We start from the raw sequence: 21,139 nt of genomic DNA, 5'->3' as shown, positions 1-21,139 counted from the left end.
TGGGAAAAACAGCTGATTTGCATGTAGCACCGTCTTATGTTGCCCCAAACATAAACCCAATTTGTAGTTGAAGCTTTTAAAATGAATTCAGGGTACATTCGATAGTGGATTAAAAAAAAAGCAGAACAAACACAAACAATAAAACTAAAGCTAGAATACAAGGGCAAGAAAGGACACGGATCAGAGAGAGAACTGTGCGATGGATCATGTTTTTCTGGGACAGAATGGTCATGGCTTGCCGTTGTTGTCTTTGTGCATAAGCAGTAAAACAAATCAATGGCACAGACGCAGGTTCAACTGTGGAGGCCGAGTGTAGTACATCAGAGGGCAGGGATGGAGGGGAGGAGTCCGGTTCAGGGGAATCCAGAGGTTGTGAAACTACTGCATACATGCTGAAAGTTGCCACGTTAGCCAAACTGGAAGAAGAAATTTCCAGGTCCAGATGCTGCAGGGGGAAAAAAAGATGTGAAAAATATTTAGTGACACTGAAAAGAAAAGAATCAGAGTTGAATATAATATGAGAAAATATTGACAAATGTATTGCTACATTGTATTGCTACATCCTCACAACAGCTGTAGAGTGTATTTTTACAGTAGTCTTAATTTTATGTATTTACACATTCATTTAGAAGTTTGTGTTTGGTACAATTATTTTGAAAGATCAAAAGTGGCAGTGAAAAAGTGGCATTGTTACAACAGAATTCTGCTTTAAATCAATGCTGATATTTTAAACTTTGTTCAAAGAATTGTGGAAAAGAAATAAGGTTTCCACAAATATATTAAACAGCACAACTTTTCAACATTGATAATGTTTCTTAAGCATCAAATCATCACATCAGAATGATTTCTGAAGGATCATGTGACACTTAAGACTGGAGTAATGATGCTGAAAAATCAGCTCTGGCATCACAGGAATGAACTGCATTTTAAAATATATTCAAATAGAAAACAGTTCTTTTAAATTGTTATAATATTTCATTGTGCATTTTTGATCAAGTAAATGATTCCTTGGTGAGCGTTAAGAGAAGTCGTTCAAAACCAGGCAAATTCGTACCAACCCCAAACTTTACAACAGCAATGAAATTCAAGGCTCTACAGTACAGTCTGAGCATCAGATTAATAAATGTATGAGAAGTAATTAAAGGTTTGCCTTACATGAATTACCTTCAAAGCTAAACCCACCAGGGCCACCGAAGAAAGCTTTGAAGATGTTGTTGGCATCAAAGTCTGAAAAGAGAGCAAATAAAGTCACAAAATCATTAGTCACCATACATAAATCCAGGGGCAGTAGTTTATGGGGGGGATGGGGGAGGTAACCCCCCCAATATTCAAATCCATCAGTTACAACCCCCCCATTATTTCAACATGAAAATCACAGTAGATCAAATGAAAAATATAATATGAAAAAATAGAATTCATTTATTTTGTAAAAATAATTTTGTTCCTAATCAAATATGAGTATGTCATAATAAATCAGACAAAAAATACCCCCCCTCCATTGAACCGATTGGTAACGCCCAACCAATGAGTCGCACTTTCACCAAAACAAGCGAGTGGTGTTTGAATGGGAGAGCACACGGTTATTGTTAATGCCAAAAACGAAGAGAAGCGCTGCACAGCGGACTATATTTAACTGCTGATCAGAGAGGGATGCAAAAAAAAAGAAAAAAAAGCATGTACTGAGAATGAGGTATGAGAATATTGTGTAATAGTTAGTACACACCACATATATTTTAGCTAGCTAATCCATTGCAATGTATTTAGCTATAACTATCAGTATAACAAGTTACCAAAGCAGCTGTCTGTTTTGCTAGTATATTTTTCAATAGTGTCAATAGTGTAATTATCAACGACAAAAGTATTCACATCGGTGTTTGTTTTCTTACTAAATTAATCTGACTTTTGAACGAATTGGATGAATTAACGATTTAAGTGGCTAACTCATTAAAACAGTGAAACGCTGCCGCCTACTGGCGGTTTCAATACTTAATTTCTTTCTTTTGATAATCTCTGCTATGTTAGAATTTTATGAATGATGATTATACACAAATTTCATAAGGTTATGAGGTGTATAATCTCTTAACATGTTTTTATAACAGATTCGAGGTAAATATAGCTGCAGGGTAGAAAAGTCAGCAGAGGCAGAGGAGGAGCAGGTGATCTGGTAAAGAAGATGCCATTCAATCAATAAAATAAAATAAAATAGGAAACAGTATAGAAAAACAGCAGTTTTGTAAAGTTAGGCTATACATTAATGCCTTTAATGTTTAAAGATGTGTTTCCCTTTAGAAAAAAAATTAAAATGCATTAAGGTGGAATGTAAAAATCTTAAAATAAATGTCTAAATGTTGTCTCTTTCATATTTCTATATGTTGAATTTGTAATCAGTTAAAGCATGTTGCCAGATAGATAGATAGATAGATAGATAGGTAGATAGGTAGATAGATAGGAAGAAATAAATTATCCAATAACAATACACATAAAAATTGTTTTTTTTTTTTGGAAAAAATAATGGGCAGCATACAACGTTCAACCCCCCCAATGTTCAAACCAAATCTACGCCCTTGCATAAATCAAATAATATTTTAGACTTATTTTATGGAAGCTTCAGTTGAAAGACGAAGCGCATCAATGAAACCCATATAACAGAATTAAACCGTGTTGACCGAAAGAGAAATGAGAAGATGATTGTTACGCCCTATGGACGTATTTGTGAATTGTGCGCTCTTGGGAAAGTGTCACCTACTGGGCAAGTTAGGCATTGCATGTTTTCTTCTCTTGCTCTTTCTGTCTCTCTCTCTCTCTCCGTTATAGATCGCTAATTGGATTCCAGCTGATGTCCATCATTCATCAGTACTGAGTGAACGCTACAGAGATCCAAGGTGTATAAGATGGCAAAAAAACAATGCTGGAGGACTGACGGCTACGCGCTCACTCTTTGTCCTGATCCAGATTGGTGTTATTTTGTGTATCTCAGTGTGACCAAGTGTGGTCTTTATTACCTCTTAACTTTGTGAATGAACTTGTCAATTACAAACTATGAGAGAACGTGTGAACGTTATGGTGGGTGTGTTTATGATTCTTTTGTGTTATTTTCTAAGTTATGTAAATACCTTTGTTTATCTTTCTTAGGAAGCGGTAGGGAGATGGTGCCATTTTCTTTGAGTATAAAATTTTGTTTATGTTTATGGTAGACAGGGAGATAGGTAAGACTCTGTCATTTCTTTTCTTTTTTTTTAGTTAAGGTTATTTAGCGTTTCCGTGTTTAGTTAGAGGTTTTTGTTTGTTATGTTGGCCTGGCCCTCTCCTGAAGATTTGCTTCCGTTGTTATTAATAAATTAAGTTATTTTGCTTAATTTTGTGTTTGTGCTTTTCTGGATCAGGGGATTGATGTGACCGTCAGACTTTTTTTTTTTATTTTTACATTTTGTTACGACTTCATTTAACCCCTAGACTAATAGTGAGGTTCGTAACATGATGAATGTGTGAAGGAGACAGACCCATGTTCATGTCGTCGTCCTCCAGGTCGTGGCCGCTGTCATAGCGGGACTTCTTCTTGGGGTCAGAGAGCACAGTGAAGGCCTCGCCCACCTCTTTAAACTTCTTCTCTTCCTCTTTCTGCACTTCAGCACTCGCTCCGCTGTGTCGGTCTGTGAAAAAGACAAGAAAGACTGTGTTACAGACTTTCTTACACATTGCTGCCTAAAGAACAGACTTCTGGGGAATTAACAGATATAGACTGTATAAAGCAAACGCTGTGATTCTTTGAATGAAATCTGTACCTGGGTGGTGCATCAGGGCTCGTTTACGATAGGCCTTTTTGATTTCATCTTCAGTGGCATTTTTATCCACCCCAAGGACCTTGTAATAATCTTTCCTCTTGCTTTTCTTCAGCTCTAACTGAGCGTTCTTCAACAGGTTCTTATGTTCTGAAACACACCACAGAAAAATACAATAAAAAAGAGATTTGGCACATCTTTAATTGGAAATGAAACATTTGAACGCACATTCAAAAGGAACACGCACCTTTAGTCTTCTCTGTTTGATAAACCTTCTCATAGTCTCTGACAGCCTCTTCATACTGCTCTGTGTCCATGTAACTACGGTGCAGAATGACCAGGTTAAACGACAAATAAAACCTCAAAGTGTGTAGAAACACTAACGTACCATTGGGCTCTTCTCAAATAAGCTTTAATATAGGTCTCATCCAGTTTAATAGCCTTTGTGCAGTCCTCAATGGCCTGCTCCAGTTTGTTTAACTGAAGACACAGAGAAGAGAGAGAAATGTCATGTTTTAATGCCAAACAATGACCAAAATCAGACTGGAATAGGGTCTACTGTTTGGCCTTGTGTACTGAATGCATTCAAATCAAATGTCTACAGAAGTACAACGGCAAAACAAATGCAGACCTTGGATCCGACGGTGGCTCGGTTACAGTACAGCTTGGCGTTAGTTTTGATGTTGTTTGGGTCGATGGTCAGGGCCTCTGAGTAGAGGTCATATGCCTCCTCAAAGCTGCCGTCTTTAAAGGCTTTGTTCCCGTCCTCTTTCTTTGCCTTTAGGGCCTTAGCATTCTATAACAAAGAAACAATTAGATATTTTACAGATACTGCACTAAAACTTAAAAGAACAGTTCAATTTGCTGAAAATGTACTCTGCCTCAGGCCATCACAGATGTAGGAAAGTTTATTTCTGCACTGCAGCAGATTTGGAGGTGTATTGTAGCATTACATCACTTGCTCACCAGTCGATCGTCTGCAGTGAATGGGTGCCGTCAAAAAGAGAGCCCAAAAAGCTTGGTTAAAAAAAAAAACATTACAATAACACTACTTCTGAGCATGAATTAACATCTTGTGAAGCAAAAAGCTGCGTGTTTGTAATAAATTCATCATTAAAACATTAACTTCAAACTAGGCATGACCAGTATGACCAAATTCTTATATCGCAATAAAAGTAATTTTTTAAAAATCACAATAACAATATACATCACAATTGTTATTTTTGCTTGTATTAAGGTTATGACATCAAGTTTTCGAAACCATAGAATTTATCATTCTTGTCACCAGAGTAAATCACAGAAAAACTAATACAAAGCCAAAAAACAACAACAACTCAAGCTTACTGAAGAGAAGTAACCAATTAAAAGCAATTGGGCAAAAACTACAATAAGAAATGCTACATACATTGTATAAATGTAATCCAAAAAAAGTATAAAAGATTTAGTCTAGAGCAGTGAGAGATTGTCATTTTGATACGTGTGTATTTAACCGTTCAAGGCCAATAAAGCAACAAATACTATATGAGCAGTGTCTTCATGTGCGTGCGCCTCAGACCGCACTTAAAAACTGCCTCACAGACAGTGCATGCATATAGCACTGTAGTTTGCATTTCAGCAGCTGAAAATCACTTCTTTTTTTTAAACTGCAATGCTTAAAGATGTGTGTAAATTAGGGCTGTCACTTTTGTGAAAATATCATTTTCGATTTAAGAAATAAGTGTTCATTGAATCGATTCTAAAATTGATTTTCCATGTCTAAAAAAAAAGACGTTTCCTTTTTCAACGTCAAATAACTGACGAACGTAAAGAGAGCGCTGGAAATGCACAAGTCAGCAATATTTCTTATTTATTGGCATGAAGTTTCGTGCAGAATAACAAACAGCAACAGGAGTGCAACATTCTCGAAAAAATACAGATGCAGTGGGGACGGCTGCCATAACAAAAGAAAAACATCACTGCAGGCATCAACCAGGCTGCATTTATGATTTAGGCAATTCAAAAATCTCCAAGATTATTTTAAATAATGATTCAATCCATTTCAAACAACTGTTCAAAAAATGAAACTTGAGAAACAGGCCATGTGTGTTTTTTATTGAACGTAACCGACACTTAGGCTAGGCAGGCATAAAGAAATGCGCAAGAAGGCTAGGGCCATTACAAATTTATTGGACAGGAAAACAAGTCGATCAACATTTTCGGGGTCCAGAGCAGAGCGTTTTTTATTCACTATATGTCCAGCTGTTGAGGAGACGCGCTGCGACCGCACTGATGTCCCAGGGACACTCAGGTACGCAAGGTGGGGGTATTACTGACAATATTCAATCACAAAAGCCGGTCGCTGTCAGCTTGCAATGGTCCTTTTCATAACTCAGAATCTCCTGTAACTAGATGCGCGAATGAGGCGAAAATGCCTTGATGGATTGGTTTCCTATGAACACACAGCTCATCGCTTCACTGATAGACCGAAGTTACATGAATTACTGTGATGTTTTTATCAGCTGTTTGGACTCTTGTTCTGATGACATCTATTCACTGCAGAACATCCATTGGTGAGCAAGTGACCCAAAGCAAACTTTCTCTAAATATGGTAGGATAGATACACAAACTCATCTACATCTTGGATGCCCTGAGGGAGATTTTGGCTAAACTATAGCCTTAATTTGAATACTTCTAATGCATTCAAATGAACTTACTCTGCAGGCCAGACGGGCCTTCTCATGGTCTGGTGCCATGCGCAGTGCTTGAACGAAAAACTGCACAGCCTTATCAATGCAGTCTTCATAATACAGACATAATCCCCGCACATACAAGGCATCGCCATTAGTGGAATCCATCCGCAATATGTCACTGAAGAGCCAAAAAGCAAGGGTGAGAGAAAATACACATCAGTAGTCAACTGATATGGATTTTTCAATGGACGATGTGGGCAATACCAGGCATACATCGGTCTATAAAAAATAGAAAATGTGCCCAAAAACACTTTTCATGGTGAGACCTTTTAAAAACATCCATTTAAAAATAAAATACAATATATACTGCAAAAAAGAGAATCATTTTATATCAACATAGCTTTCATTTGAAGAACCATATATCAGTTACCTATTAACAAATCATTTCCCGTAACACTATAGCGCTGTTACCTGGCGACAGATTGGGCCTCTGGGTAGCGTCCCAGCAGAGCCAGACACTCTGCTTTCAAAACCTTGAACCGGTGACATGCAGAAGCGGGCTCTAATGCCCGATCCATACAGAACACCACCTACAGAGAGAGAGACACTTTATGTCCAGCTGTACATCAGACTCTCAGCAGGTAGAAGAGTATTACAAGCACACTCACCATCCTGAAGTCTCGCTTCTCAAAGCTGATCTCAGCCAAGCGCTCAAACTCTAGGATGGACTCTGCGTTCTTCAGCTGCAAGAGACACAGGAGGTCAGAGGCCTTATGAATGACATGTGCCAGAAGTTCAGAGAAGACTATGGATGCATGAAATAAAACGTAACAGTGTTTGGTATTTATAGTCGATGTACCTCCTGCTGCGCTTGACTGTTGTCTGGTTCCAGCTCTAGAACCTTCTGGAAGCATCGGCTGGCAGCCATAGCATTGCCGAGCAGCAGGTGGCACTTGCCCTCACGCATGTGACCCTGTTGAACAGAACAATAATGAATAGTGACATACAATTTAAAACAGAACGCTGACTACATTTATGCCTACACCTTCATTTATGGCTGATGCTTTTATCCAAAACAAAATTCATTGCATTCAAGGTATCCATTTCATCAGTTCATGAATTCCAAGCTTTTTTATGCCAGCTGAAACCTTTTAAAGTTTAAAGATTAAGCCTTTAAAGCCTAAAACGGCAAAATTTTTGATAAGGAATGGCTTTGACTTTGAGTATCATATTTGACATGTCAAGCTTTCATGACTCATACAGTATGAAATAGTGAGAATGTGGAGCTCATATTAGTGAAGGACAAACATTTATTCAGGTGTCCAAACTGAGAAATGATTTTAGCTTAATGTAATGTACTTACATAAAATGCATATAAATTAGATGTCACTATAATTTCCCAATAATTTTGTATTAGTAACATGGTATTTAAATGCTTTAAATGCTCTGTAGTTTTTATTGTGGGTTCAAAACATATAATGCAACGCAGATTGAGAAACGTAAAAATAAAAATCCATCAAAAGCTTGATCATATTTAATATTCACATTTGTGACTATCAGTGATAAAAACAAAAAAAAACAAAAAAACACACACAATGTATAGTTAATCCAATAAACCTAAGCTGCTTCAGTCCAGTAAGTGCTCATCTTAAAATAATACTAAAAACATTTATTTTATTTTATAAAATAAGTAAAGGTTTCATAGCAAAAGATAAACCACAACCTAAACCGGGACATTTTTTAGAATGATACTAAAAGGCTTATTACTAGCTAAAAAAAAAAAAAAGTTATATAAAAGTAATGTAAATGATCAATAAGATAACATGCGGCATTTCAGCAAATTTTTTATCATATTGATAATTTAAAGGCCCGAGAAATTGGCATATCAAATATGATACAATAGGCTCATTTAAATATTTGTTAAACGTTTTTAAAACATATTTAAACATAACATTTTAATGATTAGCTTTTAAATCAAGTCACAAGCATCCTGCGGTTCCCCTGGGGAACCACAGTTTGGGATACCCTGAGCTAAAGCATGGCACCAACTGGAACCTTTCCAGATAAAAAAGAAAATTAAATCCCAAATGCTCAGAACGTCAGAAGGGCTCACCTTCATGAAAGTGTCATCTAGCCGCACAGCCTGCTGGGAGTCCTCCAGTGCCTCTCTGTAGCGACTCAGCATCATCAGTGTGGCCGCACGGTTGCCATAGTAACTGACATTTTTCGGGCACAAGTCTGTTAAAAGGACACAGAGAAAAGATGTAGTCAGATACTTCAGTAAACAGAAAAGGGAATTTAAAAAAATCTGTGGTTATTTCTGTTAAAAGCGGAATGGAAAAGGTCACCAAAGCAAGTGGTTACTATGACAAAATCTATTCTGGGAATCATGTTTCAGGCTTCAAGGAAAACATGTGGAGAAGAGAGAAACCGTGTGCTCATGAGTGAGTATTGAGCCTAATATGAGGGCAGTATGTGATTCAGAACTGTGTAAGAACAACCCAATGCAAACCATGTCTACAGAAAGTTAGGCAGACAGATGAACCACATACAGCTGAGTACACTTTTAAGGGTTCTTACCGATGGCCTTGGTATAAAAGTTGAAAGCTTCGGCATAGTCCTTCTTGACATAGAATGAATTTCCCTGCTCTTTGAAGCCTTCTGCTTCCCTGTGGATTGAGACACAAACGAAAATGATAACCATGCCTCCAGAAACAGAAGATCAGAAAAGCTGTTAGAAAACTTAAGATTTAGCTGCTCCAAAACTGAACATCCTCTTTGTGCTTTGGGAAGTGGATATGCCACAAGTCCTCACAAAAACCAGATGATATAGATCAGAAAACACCACTTGCACGTGCATATCACATTTTGAAGACCTGAGACCTCTAAAGAATGGGCTACACTCCAGAATACCTGCCTACAGCGGTGTAATAAACACTCCAACACACAATATTAACAGAGAAAGACCATCAAGGTCAGTGAAAGTGTGTGTGTATTTAGTGAATACATTGTGTTCTGAACTATAGGCATTTGGGGGAAGTGTACAAAGTAAGATTAGGCTGCTAAACATAGGTACTTCACTACCAGTGGTGTCTGATTTAAATCAGTCAAACAGCACACAGATGTATGGCATCAGATGGGATGGAGTGCTTTCAGGGAAACAATGCTGGGGTGGTATACGTTCAAAGAAGACTAGAGAACGAGTGTCACATTACCAGCTTTAACTTGAAGAGTTAACCCATCTATATTGAAGAGTTAAACAAGAGTGGAGCAAAAGGAAACAGTTCTGCAACAGTGAAAGCCATCTGTAGAGATGGTTAACTTTAAGGCCCCAATATAATTCAAACGAAATTGAATAACGAACGGATCATTTCTAGGGGTTCTCCATCATTTTCGGGCCGATCGTTAATGCGCATCTTGTCAGTAAAGCCGGTTCTCTAATCAGCGGTTAATTCCCTCAGGTGCGTGATTTCACATAGAGCAGCTGTTACTACACAGAGCCGTTGTTAACTGAGAAGATGCGCAAATAAACACTGAAAATGAACGTGGATTTTCGCATCTTCTCAGTTAACAATGGCTCTGTGTAGTAACAGCTGCTCTATGTGAAATCACGCACCTGATGGAATTTACCGCTGATTAGAGAACCGGCTTTACTGACGAGATGCGCATAACGATCGACTGATCGTGATCGGAGCACCCCTAATCATTTCGAATAAAATCAAGGCCCCAATATACTTCAAACAAAGTTAGTTTTTGTTCTTCATTTCGGGGCAAAAAGAAGTAAAAAAAAAAAGATGGTATACTGTTAACGAACTTTCTAAACAATCTAGGTGTGAGATGGGCCCCAATGGCCAGAATATTATAGACAAAAGAATAATGATTAGCAGCAATTCAGAGTCTAGTATCATGTTCGCAATACAAATTAACCATTCCACAATCAGTCCTTTATGGGAAGTGTGAATGTTTCATAGTCTGAAAAACTTTAGCATGATGTGGAAAAAAAATACTGGAGTCAGTTTGTTACTTTATTTTATTAGTATCCATTTGTTTAATTCAACTGGATAAATTGATACACTTTTTGATATATTTTATGTGGTGTCATGAGCTACTTTTGATAAAAACAAAGGTTTATTATTGTATATTCGTTCTAGGAATTAAATACTTTCTCGGAATCTTTAAAGTCTCTCCGCGAGCAATCGTACAGGTGTGGATAGATTTGTGCCAGCTCAGCTATTCGACACTCCAGTGTATTCAGGAGATGTTACTCTACTGTAGGACCTCTGCAAAAGGAGGAACAAACTGAAAAAATAATAATAATAAAACGTCAAAGAAGGTGGAGTTTCAGAACACACCCTCCAACTGCCACAGACCAATGGAAGCTAAAATGTGTTTAGGAGCCAAAACAAACTCCACCAGGAAGTTAGCTTTGGTGAGTCGTTTCAAACTGCCAAAACAAATTAAAAACAAACTTAGTTTCAGCCTGATGTCATATCAGTTCGTTCTTTGATTTCGTTTGAAGCCTTTGTTTTGGCAGTTTGAAAAAGCTGACCAAAGCGAACCTTTCTGGGGGAGTTCGTTTTGGCTCCTAAACACCTTTGTGCCACTATTGGTCTGTGGCGGTTATGCAATTGGTGGGTGTGTTCTGAAACTGCAACTTCTTTGACGCGAGCGTTTTTATTTTCCTGGTTCGTTTCTTATTCAGCGGAGGTCATTCAGGAGAACAACATCTCCTAGTCACTAGCAACACTGGAGTGTTGAATAGATGCGCTTCCACGAATATCTCCACACCTGTACGATCTCTCACAGAGAAGATTCAGAGAAAGCATTTTATTCCTATAAAGAAATTTCAACTAAGCTTGGTGCTGACGACCCAGAGTTATGAAAAAAGCAAATAATTGTTACACCATACTGTTACTGCTGCTGTCGTTCTTTCAGTAAGCGAATTTAAAAAGGTATACAATAAATGAAATGCCAAAACAACATATAATAAACCTTTGTTTTCATCAAATCATGACACCACATAAAATATAAAAAGGTGTAATAATTTTCCAGTTTAATTAAAATAAATGTACACTGATAAAGTAACAAACAGGTTTGTGTTATTGAGATGTTTCCAATATTTGTTACACATCATGCTAAAGTTTTAAGACTATGGGAAGTGTGAAAGGCTTATAAAGGACTGATTATGGAAACTGAATGGTTAATTTGTATTGCAAACATGATACTAGACTCTGAAATGCTGCTAATCGTGATTCTTTTGTCTATAATATTCTGGCCATTGGGGCCCTCTCACACCTACAGTCGTGGCCAAAAGTTTTGTGAATTACATAAATATTGGAAATTGGAAAAGTTGCTGCTTAAGTTTTTATAATAGCAATTTGCATATACTCCAGAATGTTATGAAGAGTGATCAGATGAATTGCATAGTCCTTCTTTGCCATGAAAATTAACTTAATTCCAAAAAAACCTTTCCACTGCATTTCATTGCTGTCATTAAAGGAGCTGCTGAGATCATTTCAGTAATCGTCTTGTTAACTCAGGTGAGAATGTTGACGAGCACAAGGCTGGAGATCATTATGTCAGGCTGATTGGGTTAGAATGGCAGACTTGACATGTTAAAAGGAGGGTGATGCTTGAAATCATTGTTCTTCCATTGTTAACCATGGTGACCTGCAAAGAAACGCGTGCAGCCATCATTGCGTTGCATAAAAATGGCTTCACAGGCATGGATATTATGGCTACTAAGATTGCACCTATTAACAATTTATAGGATCATCAAGAACTTCAAGGAAAGAGGTTCAATTCTTGTAAAGAAGGCTTAAGGGCATCAAATAAAGTCCAGCAACCACCAGGATCGTCTCCTAAAGAGGATTCAGCTGCGGGATCGGAGTGCCACCAGTGCAGAGCTTGCTCAGGAATGGCAGCAGGCAGGTGTGAGCGCATCTGCACACACAGTGAGGCCAAGACTTTTGGAAGATGGCCTGGTATCAAGAAGGAGAGCAAAGAAGCCTTTTCTCTCCAAAAAAAAAAAAAACATCAGGGACAGATTGATCTTCAGCAGAAAGTATAGTGAATGGACTGCTGAGGACTGGGGCAAAGTCATATTCTCTGATGAAGCCCCTTTCTGATTGTTTGGGGCATCTGGAAAAAGGCTTGTCCGGAGAAGAAAAGGTGAGCGCTACCATCAGTCCTGTGTCATGCCAACAGTAAAGCATCCTGACACCATTCATGTGTGGGGTTGCTTCTCATCCAAGGGAGTGGGCTCACTCACAATTCTGCCCAAAAACACAGCCATGAATAAAGAATGGTACCAAAACACCCTCCAACAGCAACTTCTTCCAACAATCCAACAACAGTTTGGTGAAGAACAATGCATTTTCCAGCACGATGGAGCACCGTGCCATAAGGCAAAAGTGAAAACTAAGTGGCTCAGGAACCAGAATGTTGAAATTTTGGGTCCAAGGCCTGGAAACTCCTCAGATCTTAATCCCATTGAGAACTTGTGGTCAATCCTCAAGAGGCGGGTGGACAAACAAAAACCCACTAATTCTGATAAACTCCAAGAAGTGATTATGAAAGAATGGGTTGCTATCAGTCAGGATTTGGCCCAGAAGTTGATTGAGAGTAGGGATGGGACGATAACCGGTTTTATCGATAACCGTGATAAAATGTGCTGAAGGTTAGTAATATCGTTTAAAAATGAATTATCATTAAAACCGTGTTTGATTATCGCGGTTTTAATAACTCGCTATTAAATCATGTCCAGCCAGCAACAGTCTGACGCAAGCGCAGCGCACAATGTTTTTTTGTTTTTTTTCGAGAAGGAATGGCGAAAGTCAGTGACTTTTCTATGCTTTTCTATGCTTCTACACTTTTCATTGTAAGGAAGGAAATGCCACAGAATTTAATCTTTCTTTAAATTAAGTGCATAGAGTTGCTTGTTTTATTAGTTGTTTGTTGATTATTAAATACAAAACTTGCTGAAATGTTTTCAGTGTGAGCATCAACTATTTTTGAACACTTTCATCTCGTTTCAACAAAACCGTGATAATATTGATAATCGTGATAATTTTAGTCACTATAATCGTGATATTAAATTTTCATACCGTCCCATCCCTAGGCATGCCCAGTCGAATTGCAGAGGTCCTGAAAAAGAAGGGCCAACACTGCAAATACTGACTCTTTGCATAAATGTCATGTAATTGTCGATAAAAGCCTTTGAAACGTATGAAGTGCTTGTAATTATATTTCAGTACATCACAGAAACAACTGAAACAAAGATCTAAAAGCAGTTTAGCAGCAAACTTTTTTAAAACTAATATTTATGTAATTCTCAAAACCTTTGGCCACGACTGTAGACTGCCTATACTTCATTTCATCGTTCTTTTTATAGGGGATATGCACGAGCGTTGCAACATTGCAATGTTTACATTAAAAAACAAAACAAAAAAAGTGGCTTTTTTTTTTTACTATTCAACAATTTCTAAAGCTACAAAAAAAAATGAAAAGTAAAGCAATTATGAGTGCAAATTGCAACATCTGAAAAGTTATCCTTTCACATTTTGAGTTTTCCCAGAATTGAAAGGAAAGGCCAAATAGTGAGCTAAAAAGTCACAAAAACCCTTCAATGAGGCACAGAGATGGTAGGCTGTTAAGAACATAAAAACACAATGAAATAAAGTAGTGACAGATCTGTTCTTCCATACTGTGACAAACCTCTGATAAATTACAGAGAAAAAAAACAAAACTAAGTACACATCTAAGCAGTCTTCAGAGGAAGCATCAAGTTGGCACTCTACAGTGTTGCCCAGACCGTAGATTGGTAGACCCCTCCAAAAACCATGTATTTTACCCCCTGGAACATGATTTCTACCAGTGGACCCCCACTTGAAATGTGATCGGGCTAGTTTTGAGTAGCAACTGGGTGGGATTTGTTGTGAAAACATGTTTTACATATGTTTATTACACTGTGAATTACCTAAAGTAGTGTGGTAAAGCAACAGATTTGTTTTTTATATTTCTGCAATCTACTTTAGTTTGTCTGATTTGTTACTGACTTTCATATTAATGTTTATTTGTCAGTGCTTTATGTTATAATTATTACATGCTTACAAGGTTGGAAGTTCAACCAATCAGTCAATATACTACTGTGATTGTAGCGGTTAAATAAAAATGTCATTTCTATCAATTCATGCATCACTTAATTTCATCAACACATGGGCCTGATGCCATCCTTAAAGATATTTTGGTTTGCAGTAACAGTTAAAAAAAAAAAAAAAAAAAAGGGGTCGGTAGGTAGGTCTATATTTTTTTTCAATGTAATTTTTTTTTTTTACAATTTTGGTGATGCCGATTACGTAGGTATGAATTTAAACAAATTACTGTAGCATATCGTGACGTCACTGACTGGGTCTCCAACCCGTGCCTTCGGGCACATCATTGCAAACCTAATTTTGATGCAGGCTATACAAACCACAAACAAATTGAAATCTTTGTCAAAAACATGTTTATTGCATGAATTTCAGGTGAGAAGAAAAAAGAGGTACTGTTATACTTGCATCCACTGCTAGGTGTCAATGCCACCTACAAATGAGAGAACGTTTACTTTGCTTTCTTGGGTTGTCACTTGTGAAAAAAAAAAATCTTGTTTGATCTGAGTGAAAAGTGTTCATTGAATCAATTGTAAAATCGATTTTGCATGTCTAGATGCATTTTATACAGCAAATAACACCAAATATAGGTAAATTCCTGGACAACAGGCAGGAGGGAATGTAAAGATTCAATATATTGGTAAAGACCAATATTTCTGATGATTTATTGGCGTGAAGTTACGTGCACAATGACAAACAGGAGTGCAACATTTTCGAAAAACAATAAGCACAGTGGACTGCCATAATGCAAAACATTTACTGCAGGCTTCAACATGGCTGTGTTTACGATTAGAAATGTCAACAACAACAAAAAAAAATTGCATACGTAGGCGATTCAAGCCTGAATCTGTATCTGTATGCATGAGACTGTCTGAACACCGTCAGAATTCACATTTCTGTTGTAAAAAGAGAAACATTGTGCAGAAGTAGTATTTGCTGTTATGCGTGTGTCCGAAGCTGCAGTTGCTGGGTGACGCGTAAAAAAAAAAAAAACCTGGACACTCCGAGAGAAGGTCATTAAAATCAATCCTATTTTCGTTTTCGAAACTTGTTTTGGTTAATTTGTGCAATAGACTTTCGAACATAAAGTGACAGTCGTCACGGTCACGGTTTTTAATTAGATGGGAGAAGGGATGGGAAAAGATCTAGGCACAGTTTTTCCAGAACTTCGTGCCGAGTTAAAGCGGTGTCGAGCTGTTTTAATGAATGTTTTACATGTATTATGGTGCCCGAACCCGTTTGACTTTGAACTGTGACCGCGAACATTTAGTTTACTGCAGCCATCATTACCAAGCGCGAACCGTTGACTCTGACAGTGAGTGAGAGTCTGAGACGAAGCGAACGCACCGACCATAGTGTGACATCCGTGTAAACATAGATGAAGTCAGGGTTTTTTTTAAAGAAAGAATGTAGCCTTCGTTTGTATGTAGGCCTAGGCAATTTATATATTTACAATACTTACTAAAATATAATTAATATTATTTTATTGCTTTTGTATTAGTTGTTTAAAGAGTAAAAAAAAATAGGTTGGTCTTAACGCAAATGTACAATTGGCAAGTCGGTCGGACTAAAAGCAAAAAAAATAATTTGAGTCGGTCCTAAAATGACAGGGTCAGTCGGGTCACGGCAAACAAGAATATTTTTAAGGATGGCCTGAACATCTAATATTGTGTTGGTCATACTATACAATGATTTATAGCTTGTCTTTGATAAATAATATAGAAAATAAAGAGCTTTAAAAAAAGAAATGTATATTAAAATCGCAATTGCAATATTGGTTAAGAAATAAAAACACTTGAAATTAGATTATTTTCCAAAATCGTTCAACTCCACTTCAAACTATTGGTTGTTGATTAGATTTAGAGAGTTGGGATCTTTCAAAAATGGAGTCAGATCTGAGTGTGAACTTGCAGTTGATTGTGGTCTGGATTTAAGCAGACCTAATGATTCAAGTAGTCTAGTTAAGAAATAATAGCCTTATTTGGACCAACATTCACATGTGGTTTAAAATCCTGTTCACATTGCATTTAGGGAAACAGGTTTTGTTTTAGTGCTTCGATCAGATTTTGGGCAGCTTTCTCATGCCATGTAAAATGTAAACACGTCAGATGTTGTTTGTATAAAGAAAGAATGCTGAATGACTTTGTAGAAACAAGGTTGTGTTGTTGCCAAGTATGAGTAAACCAGAAAATTACAATATACAGCTGGTCTACACACCTCTATGAATTTGGAGACTAGTAGCCACGTATTTCAGCTTCCTATGTTTCTGCTGCTGCCTCAAAATTCAGTGCAATAGCAACCTGTTGTAAGACAACAACATTGCTGCACAGAAAACAATGCATATATTCAGTTAATGCGGTTAAATGATTAACTGCAATTCATCACATTCAAAATAATATTTATTATGTGTATATAAATACACATACATGTATACATTTCAGAAAAATAGGCTGTGTTTTTATATAAAAAATATTTATAATAGAAATTATATGAATATAAATATATACTAGTGGTCAACCGATATATTGCCAAGGCCGATATATGGGATTTTTCAAATTTCGCCATCGGCCGTTAAGTTTTTTCTTCTTGGCAAATGTGTTCGAGGATGTTTATTTTGACGGCGCTAAGAGCATCAGCACCTGAACACACAGGGCTCACATTCTACCTCTTGTTTGCGGTTGTCATTAACAATTCTGTCTAATATGGATAGAAGTCGATCTAATAATCAGATAGAATGGTTAAACAAAGAAATTAAAATACAAAAAGTACTCTGGCTTTATAATTAAAAATGATTTTTTTTTAATACTTACTAAATATAAAAAAAAATTGTTGTCATCTAAAGTGTTTTTTTTTACACATTTATTTTTTAATCCAGTGTCAAATGATTTTACATTTCTTAAATATTAATTACAATTTGTAAAAAAAATATATATATTGGCTGAAAGGGTGAACAACTTTGATTACAGATTACAAAGTCATTCCCTTTTTTAATGAACAATAATATTCACTTGCATTTAGAAAACTGTGTTTTCAGGTCAGGCTGACCAAAAGCACAATGACATCATAAGATACGTTGACACAAATGACACAAACAATAAACTAATTACTCACACCCTGTCACAACTGCAAAGCAAGCAAGCATGCCATCTACTTGTTTGCATATCACACGGATGAAATATTAGTCAATGATGCCTTTATCTCTGGAATATTCTCGAGAGGGCTTTACACACCAGCCAACAGCTGAGTCTACTTAATCGCAAACCAGTGTTCAACCTCACACTCTCCTCAGACAGAGAACAGCTGTAGTGAAGGGCTTGTCCTGTGCCACCTGTGTGGTCATGCAAATAAAGTGCTTTATTCAGACGTCACCGTTCGCACCCTTCAGTTAATCTGGAAACCAAAAGCAGACTGGTGCTTTCTGTGAGAGAGAATGACGTAATGACGTGAATCATTGGTAGAGCAGGTACATAAGCTGACAATGCTTTAGATCGCTTGCACAATTAAACGGACAGTTCACCCAAAAATCTGTTTGTCACCTACATCTTGGATGCCCTGAGGGTAAGCAGATAAACATAAAATTGTAATTTTTGGGTGAACTATCCCTTTAAGTCATGACGAATAGTAGTTGTTTCCTATAAGTGCATTTAGCACTTTTTCAACAGCCTTTGTAATTTGTAATTTTTCTTACCTCAGTTTAAAAGTTTAACCATTAACCAAACCAACTATGAGGTGAATCAAGACTGTGTACTTAATAGTTTTATTGAAGGAAAGAACTACAATCCCATGAAGCATTGCAAATAATATGAATTGAAAATTATGGATAATACAGAATCAAATATGCATACATTGATACCCATTTTGATTCTGGCTGGTGGAGATGTATTTCTATGCCAAATCAGGAGTAATTTAATTTTTAATTTGTTGAACATGATTATTTAAAAAATAAATGTAAATAATGCAGGCTGGTGGCTTCAACAAAAACGTATATCATCTATTAACAACCCCATAGCTCACAGCAGGTCTTTAGAGGAATGAAAAATGAATGGGATTTTTACTTCCAGAGCCCGACTGTTGCACTATTAGTCCAATTTCCATGCATTTACAGTTACATTGAAAACTGTAACTCAGTCTATTAAAACAACAGCAGACAAATTATATGAGACCCTGGACTACAAAACCAGTCATAAGGGTAAAAAAAATTTTAAATAGAGATTTATACTGAACATAAATAAATAAGATTTCCATTGATGTATGGTTTGCTAGAATCTAGAATCTGAGGGTGCAAAAAGAAAAAAAATCTAAATATTGATAAAAACGACTTTAAAGTTGTCCAAATTAAATTCTTTGCAATGCATATTACTAATCAAGAAAACAAAAACAATATATATATATATATATATATATATATATATATATATATATATATATATATATATATATATATATATATATCTCGGTGTTACTGATCCAGGGTCACAATGAGACTGGTTCAATTCTAAGATCTTAGAGTTCACCAGGAACAGTACAGTAGTGCGTGACTCCGACAGATAATACTAACTACACTTCACATGAGGAAAGTTATGTCAGACACGAGGTTAACGTCTCGCGCGTCCAGTTACAGTTCGGTAACCGATCGTTTCTAGTCAACGTGCAAGATCACGTCATGCTTCCATCCGCACACAGAGACTTCAAACAGAAAGTTCCAGAAGTCAACCACTTATAGATAGCTACTAGTCCGTGCATATATATATATATATATACACACACACACGACAGTAAACACTTTTAAGTATAATTGAAACGCTGTGTGAATTTAGTGACAGTAACGTTACATCGAAAATTAAAATTCGGTTATTGAAATAGACGTCAGTCAGCCTGAGATCGTTCCCCATTTACTTTATTTACACTTCCTTTTGACCTAATAAACCATAACTCTGGATGAGGTTGTCATTCTTCTTAAAGTGACCTAAATCAGTAACGTTAATCTAAGCGTGTGAATTATGTCAGAATGTACACATTTTGTGGGGAACTGTCCCTTTAAGAGTATTTTAAAAAGCTGCGAATCTGTCCGTGTTCCTAATAACATAACCTAGGACAAAACGTCCAGAAAGTGTCAAGAGTACTGGCCTGCAAATACAGGAGACCCGAACGTCATGTGCGGCTTTTTTTTGCATTGTAACGTTAGTCGCCTACTAAGGTTACCTCTCAACAACTATAACTGTTTGGCATGTTTAAGGCAACAGCGCGTCGCTGGTGAACAGCTGGATGTTTCTGCTGTCCTGTCTGTGGGTTTAAGAGCCTCTGCATTGTGCTCTTAAGATCTAATGTGTCACGCTGCCTTCGACCCAATTCTCAGCCTAAAACCGTGTCACGGAGAACTCCACTGTCGAAATTACAAGATGCACGGCACCCCTGATCATCGTTTTGAAAGCCCAAAGCTCATTCTAAAGGTGCAAGAACAGCAGCAGGCGCCCAGCACTAAAAGCCGCTGCCAGGCACAAACTAGGCCATAGTCAACCCTTGATTTTCAAGTCATGCGGCAGTCGCGATATCAGGGTCTGTACACAACTGTGAGCCCGGTCACGGCTGCTCTAAAACACAGATACCTCACAAACAGATCAGATTAAAGTGAACGCTCCTGTCGGTTACCTCTCTAGCTCCTCGTCGCTGGTCAAGTCCATCTCTGGATCCGCGGACGAGTCGAAGTCAACAGTCGCCATTTTGCTGTCGCGAGGCGGAGGAAGACGCGCGGCACGTGAGCCTTTCATCCCGCCTTCAGCTCCGCCTCCGCGGCCTGCGCAGTATGCCCATATTAGGGCAACGGATGTACTAGAAACAATCTGTGTGACGGAAACATTTTTTTAGAAATAAAAGTACACTGATGTTTAAATCAAAGCATTTTGTCTAGTTATTTAAATTAACGGTTCCAGTAGTTTTTCAAATAGCCCTTCTATTTACATTGTAAAGGACTGATTCACGTCCGTGATTCGAATCTTTTGAATCAGTTCACTTACAATAAAAGATTCGCTCGGTGATCGCAGGTGACGTTGCGCTTCGCCAGTAGGTGGCGACAAATGACCGTGTTTTTGCATGGCTCAACGCCGCATATTTTTTTAAATTGGTTTTAAACGTATAGCTTCAAATACAGTCAGGGGGTACTTTGAAATAAACAGCAAAAATAAAATCAAAAGATGAACATAAGAAAATTTAAATAAAATCATTTTTTGAAAATAGTAGCTACCTGTATGGACTGGCCACATTTTACAGCTTTCATGTTTTTCAGAGATGATATTGGTAGGTATTGTTATGCATTATTGAACTTTTGCTTTAAAAGCGAAATTATTTTCATTTTATAGCCTATACTAAATTTAGTGCTTGTGTGTTATTGTAATTTCAGTTGATGTAACGAGTGAGTCATGAATCCTGTGTACTATCACCAGTGTTGGGGAGTAACTAGTTACATGTAACGGCGTTACGTAATTTAATTACAAAATTATTGTAACTGTAATTAGTTACAGTTACTACGAAAAAATGAGTAATT

At 37.2% G+C, this 21,139-nt stretch overlaps 1 protein-coding gene across 1 annotated transcript; it reads right to left on the bottom strand.

Annotated features, from left to right (window-relative positions):
• Positions 1 to 85: 85 nt before the first annotated feature.
• Positions 86 to 20,402, bottom strand: LOC132144057 (dnaJ homolog subfamily C member 7-like). The gene is made up of 14 exons (XM_059554785.1): positions 20,248 to 20,402; positions 9,029 to 9,117; positions 8,562 to 8,686; positions 7,308 to 7,421; positions 7,117 to 7,191; positions 6,920 to 7,038; positions 6,473 to 6,626; positions 4,411 to 4,575; positions 4,168 to 4,259; positions 4,027 to 4,100; positions 3,783 to 3,929; positions 3,501 to 3,650; positions 1,156 to 1,227; positions 86 to 445 (listed from the first exon to the last, which is right to left on the bottom strand). Exons 1-14 carry the CDS (start codon positions 20,364 to 20,366, stop codon positions 408 to 410), a joined length of 1,533 nt encoding a protein of 510 aa, XP_059410768.1. The 5' UTR covers positions 20,367 to 20,402; the 3' UTR covers positions 86 to 407.
• Between the last annotated feature and the right edge of the window lie 737 nt (positions 20,403 to 21,139).

Source organism: Carassius carassius, chromosome 1 (genome assembly GCF_963082965.1).
Source record: "Carassius carassius chromosome 1, fCarCar2.1, whole genome shotgun sequence".
Lineage (NCBI taxonomy): Eukaryota > Metazoa > Chordata > Actinopteri > Cypriniformes > Cyprinidae > Carassius > Carassius carassius.
Note: the sequence above shows the minus strand (reverse complement) of the source record. Positions and strands in the feature narration are given on the sequence as shown.